This window comes from Alligator mississippiensis, chromosome 10 (assembly GCF_030867095.1).
Source record: "Alligator mississippiensis isolate rAllMis1 chromosome 10, rAllMis1, whole genome shotgun sequence".
Classification (NCBI taxonomy): Eukaryota; Metazoa; Chordata; order Crocodylia; family Alligatoridae; genus Alligator; species Alligator mississippiensis.
In genome coordinates this window covers 8,454,011-8,460,010 of record NC_081833.1, presented here as the reverse complement: position 1 = coordinate 8,460,010, position 6,000 = coordinate 8,454,011, and the positions used below count along the sequence as shown (strand labels likewise).

The 6,000-nt window shown below is 42.2% G+C and overlaps 1 protein-coding gene across 1 annotated transcript in view; it reads right to left on the bottom strand.

Moving 5' to 3' along the window:
- Positions 1-1,083: 1,083 nt before the first annotated feature.
- Positions 1,084-6,000, bottom strand: part of GLT1D1 (glycosyltransferase 1 domain containing 1) — an 87,581-nt gene continuing 82,664 nt past the window's right edge. The window contains exon 12 of the mRNA XM_019486676.2: positions 1,084-2,425. Coding sequence (XP_019342221.2) covers positions 2,279-2,425 — 147 coding nt within the window. The 3' untranslated portion in view covers positions 1,084-2,278. The remainder of the gene's footprint in view (positions 2,426-6,000) is intronic.

The window sequence follows — 6,000 nt, the reverse complement described above, 5'->3', positions numbered from 1 at the left end:
CTACCATAAAGATGAAGTATTGCGTGGAAAACTGCATGCCAACAGTATTTTGTGGGTATGACATTTCTCACTTGCACCCGTTTTTCTGGAATGGTGCAAATTGCTTACACAGGTGCAAGTTGTGTAGAGGGGAAGTTGCTTGATGCTCTAATTGCCACTTGCCACATTTAAAACAAGCTTCTAATCATTGCCCCGTTAAGTCGATGCTCGGCAAGGGAGCCACGCTCCATCCCACATAGGATCCATTTATTTGTTTGTAATGACTGTGCTTCTGAATATTTATCAGAAGACAACTTCTGTTTTGGGGTGGGGGAAAGGACATCAAATAAGTCAAAATAATCCCGGTGGTAGATCAAAGAAATACAGGTAGAAAAATCCTTTAAGAAGTCGTCCTCGGTAAAGCAAAAGTCCCTGGCAGAGTCTCAGCGGGTGTGAAGAGTAATACCTCCTTGCACTTCAGTGGGATCATAACCATGTACATTAGGTACAAATCTGCCTTGAATCCCAAGAGCAGTGGTTTTCAACCTGTAGTCTGTGGACCCCTGGGGGGTCCACAAAAGATGACTGATCAATCAAAAATATGTGAATACCCACACTTACAATTCAAAGGGGTCTGCACCTCCATTTGATATTTTTTGGGGTCTACAAATAAATTAAAAAAAAGCTTGAAAATCACTGCCCTAGAAGTTTCTTCCTAAATTTCTCCTTTAAAAGGTCACTTCCTGTGGTTGCAACAGGAGAGGGCCTACAAAGGAGACTGTGGCCTGATGAGCTGTCATCAGACAAGCAGAAGATAGTGGTACCCAAAGGATATTTGGGCTCACATCTAGTCTAACAATGGTTTCACTGATAGATTAAAGAGCTATTAAATGACCGCTGCTGACTGCTCATGGTTGTAGCTGTGCTGGTCTAAGGACACGGGCTGACAAGCTTCCTTGGGTAAATCTGATGCCGAGAACACAAATGTAATCTTGTCTCAACAGCTGGCTCAGGGAAAACTGCTTAATGCATGTTTTTATACCCAAACTCTCCAAGAGAGCAAGTGTGGTAGCTCTGATTTTAAAATCACTCCAATACCGGAAAGCAATTTTTGGTCTATAATACATCACATGGTTTTAGGACAGTACCAAATGAATCAAATCACCCAGAATATTTTACAATAGGAAATTACAAAAGATTTCGGAGAGAGGAATGGAGGCTATCAAAAAGTCTTTCTTCTTCAGAATCGCCGACAAAATATTTATGATGTATCCAAGAGGTAAAAAGGCAAGCCGATATTCATAGTAAGAGTCGCTGATAAAAGTCAGACCTGATCTGAAGCCCCTTGAAGTCAGTTAAAAAACCCCCTCTGCCTTTGACAGAGGCTGGAGTAGGCCTGTTGTGGAAAACAAGGATATTTCTTAGCTGTTAAGCAATCAATAGTGATCAGTGGGAGTTTCATGGGAGCGTAAATAGCCCTTCATAAAATACAATCTGTTGTTACATTATGTTTACAGTCATGTCTGAGATTCACAGATGACAAAATTGCACCAAATTACGTACCAAATATAAATTACCTTTTTTTTGTCCTTTTTACAGCCTACGCACATCTTTAAGTAAGTATATGAGCTATTGAGGTACTCTTATTCAGTATCTTGGAGGTAGCTTTTATGAACAGAATATATGAACACCAAATAGTCATTCCATCGCATCAACATCTGGTGTCTTCATCAGCCCACGGACAGGCATGTCTATGAAATACTAATGTGGCAGTAATATGATTAACTCTTCCTGAAAAGATCTTCTCCGTTTATGATCTTATACCAGGTCAACCTGGTTAACATATGCTTAGTGGATCTATATGTTTGGTCAGATGACAGCAACAATTCTTCCAACGTTTGTACATACATCATTGACGTGCATTTGAATAAATTTGGATTAGTATGTACTCTCCAACTGAATTAATCTACTTTAGCTTTGTTAGGCTACAGCAGTAACTGAGTTTGCATGAGTCCAATATGGGTGAAATTCTCCCCTGTGAAAAGGGAATTAATTTTCCCTTTATGATCTGACAAAATTAAATCTTTCCCTTATTACTACTGCCAACTAGAAGTAGGATGGCAAATTGTCGGGACTGTTGGTGTGATGCAACCTGGCAATTCCCATGTTGTGAAGTGGGTGTGTTTGAGTGGCAAACTTTGTCCACAAAGGGTTTTTTTTTTCCTTTTAAAAATATCTGACTCTTTCATTATTGAAGTATTTGACACAGAACAAATGTCTACATTTGCTATCTGATGATTCACTGGAGTCTCAAGATGAGGCTTTGATAGGTCTTTCTTTCACATTCCCACGAATGATGTTTCTTCACATAGTCTTTTGCCCTGGTTACAATCTTTTTTTCCAAAGTGGGGTCATTCATCAGACTTTTTGACAGGAGGACAAACTCCTAAAAAGGTGAATAAAACAACAATGAAATCCAAGTTCCTTGAGATTTCAGAATTATTACAATGGCTTGAATCACGTATGATACAGTAAGGCAGTTCAACTTTATTAGTGACTACGCAGACCAAGCTGTTGAAGAGCTGTTCTTCGAAGTCAAGCAATGTATTTTGTGCACAAACTGTGCTCTATAAACAGCAAATAAACTTTTTAATCTTACATACAGAGTCCACCAACTAAGACACTTCAGACCAAGGACAGATCTTTAGACTACAGCACTAAAACTACAGGCAAACAATTTAATGAGTGTTAGAGCACTACAATTTTACAGCAATGATGAGTGTCATTGCTGAGTATGAAGTTAAAAATTCAATTGGTTTCCAGGATGAAGGACAGCTGGGATCAGACAGTTTGATCTAGCTTCAATGAGGTGTCTGTCTAATTACCAAAATGGAACTGGCTAAATCTGTCTTGTTCACAACGAGATGAAAAAACACATCCTAAAGATAGCTATAGTTTAAAGCAAGGCCTATGCAGTTAGTAGTAAATCTTGTACATTATTCCAGGGACTAGAAATAAATTCAACCAGGCTATTAAATAGCTGTTAATACCATGCAGTGCTGGAACCTCATAACCTAGAGGTACGCAGCGGCTTGAACACTACATCAAAAGGCCACTAAATGACCTATGAAATTCTTTTAATTCTATTGGGCAAGTTACTGGACCTGATGGGCTGATGATTTCCTGGTCACTTCCTCTGCTGGTCTGATTTTCTTTTTAAGAAGTTAAAACATCAAACGTGAAAAGGACTGCTGACAGGGCTGTGCGAAACGGCACCGTTCCATTTCGACTTGAGTTTCGAGGATTCGATGGAACAGCATTTCATACTGAAATTCATTTCAGTTCGAAACTGCTGTTTTGTTTTGTTGAAACAGTTACGCTGTTCCGACGCTGTTTCAAGGTTTTACCCAGGCGCTATAATGGGGAAGCTCGAAACAGCCTCTCATCCAGCAGGCAGATGGGGGCCCGCAACCCTGGGAGGGCTGCGGGGGCTGTCCCACCTGGGACTGGGGAAGAAAACTGAGCCCGATCGCTCAGTTCCCCTCCCCAGTGCTACAATCAGGCTGGGGAAGGGAACTGAGCCCAGCTGAGGTGAGTTCCCCTCGCCAGGGCCAGATCCGGCTGGGAACTTTCCCCAGCCGGATCTGGCCCTGGGGAGGGGAACTCAGCTCAGCTGGGCTCAGTTCCCTTCCCCAGCCCCATCATATCGCTGGGGAAAGGAACTGAGCTTGCACTGCAATTGGCTTTTCGCAGCCCGGCCGCAGGAGGTGGGGAGAGCCAGGGCTGCGCTTCCCGCCTGGCTGAGCCACATGGGGCTGCAGAGCCGGTGGGAGTGCAGCCCTGGTTCTCCACTGTCTTCCACCGTCTGGCTGCTGACTGCTTCGAAACTCGAAACGTTTCAACTAGCCTTGTTTTGTTTCGAAGCTTTCTTGTTTCAATTCGATTTCGCTGTTTCGAGCTCAAAATGAGTCGAAACAGTGTGGAATCGAAACAGCTGGCAAAATTTCACAGCCCTAGCTGACAGCACTTAAAGTAAAGCCATCTATTTATGCAGAGCCAGTCTCGTTTTCCACCAACTTTCAACACTGGATTATAAGGGTAGCTAAAACCTTGTCAAACCCTCAATGCATCTATGTGGCCATTCCTAGAAATACCAAAAGAGATATTAGATCAATGAAAAATTAAAACCAGTAGTTGCCATAGACATGATAACGAAGGAGAATATAATGCAGGCATTCTCCATTAAGGAGAATATCACTGATGCCCTCTAATTGAGGGCTGGAAAGAGAACGTTAGAATTGGGTCAACACACCATTTGTTAACAAATTGCACTTGAATTTAATTCAGAGCCTTACAATCTGGGTTACCGCGGAGTTAAGGTTCGTGATGTAATTCATGTTTCTTATAGAAAATATGTAACTAGTGTATGTTCGCTGGGGAAACACTATGTGTACACTGTACATAATCCAGGCACCGCCTTGATGCTCACTGACAAGACAAGCAAACCTTGAAGTTATGAAACACTTCTGCCCATCTAACATTAGGATATCTGACTGATGCATGCAACGGAAATGTTTTCGTAGTAAACTGTGTAGTCAGAGTTATGGTGGACACTAGAAGAAGGTAAATTTTCATATTTCCATATTGACTGTACTCCAACTATTAAACCAGGGCTGTCCAACTGACAAGCAGCCCAAGGTGTTAAATTGCAGCCCTTTGGGCTCCTGGCAGACATTACATGGAAGGCGAGATTAACCAGTTAATTGTGTCTTTAGTAGTAACTTGGTCACGCGTTCATGCAATCAGTTAGAATGGGGAATAAGCCATGCAGTTAATACACAAAATAGATGTGATAACTTTCCAGCTGGTTCTCATTGTGTCTTAAATTGAATGTCTGTCCACAGCCAATCAGTATTCCCAGTCTCAGGAGCCCATCGGAGCTTTGAAGGGCTCTATTTCGCTTCTGTGGCTAGAAGTGCCAGTCTGGGAGCACTGGGCACCCAGCTTGCTCCCCCTGCATCAGCAATAAAGCATGATTTGGATCTGATCCTCATTCCCACAATCATGCCTCCTGCCATGCTATTGTTGGGCCAGCAGATCAGATATCATCGTACCTTTAACTGAACATCAGGCAGTAGCCCTGTGCTCCCACCTGGTTGATACCTCCCCATTGCGGTGCAAGCAGCAGCATAAGGCCCATGCTCTTTTTAGCACCAGATGCTCTTCTTGTATATCACCCTCATGTTCTCAAGAGACAGCAAAAGGATATTTTCCTTCCTACACGTCCTTTAGGTCAGCAGAGGTCTTTTTTTTCATCAGGAGGACTACGGTGTAGGGCAGAAGCTCTGCTATGGTTACTGATGCACGCTATGTCTTGAGTTGCAGCGGGGATGAAATCTCCTTCTACATAACTGCCAGAGACTGAATTATCTGTGCATATTTCTCCTGCTTCATTTTTCTTCCAGTCAACATTATAAAATCAGGATAATTATTCATAAATGTATCTTATTCAGTCACACTTGGGTCTTTCACATTCACAAGCTGCAAAGTTATCTCTACTAATATATGCAGGTATGATGTCTTTTGAAGAGCATGGAAGCTTCCCTGCAAAATTCAGAGCAGGGTTTCACAAGGGATCTCCCAGCCAGCTCTGCAAATGAACAGGTTTAGTACTATAAGGATGATGTTTTCTTCTAAACCCTTTCCAAATTTCCCACTCTCTGCTGCTGGGATGCCATTGTCATCCATAGCTGTAATCTCTCTCTTTCTGTTATGCCTAAACCGTATCCAAATATTATTGTGTTTTTCCCCACAACGTGGCATCTACTTCTTTGACCTCCTGAATATCACAGAGCATTAAATTCACTCACTTTCCCCTATTTTAAGCCCAATAATGTAGGTCAGACTAAGGCAAATCTGCTCAAGAAACAAAACCACCATGGGCCCCAATCTTAGAACCACAGAGAACAAGACTCCACCAATTTATAGAGGTGTAAATTGTAGTCGTTTTGGTCTAAGGAC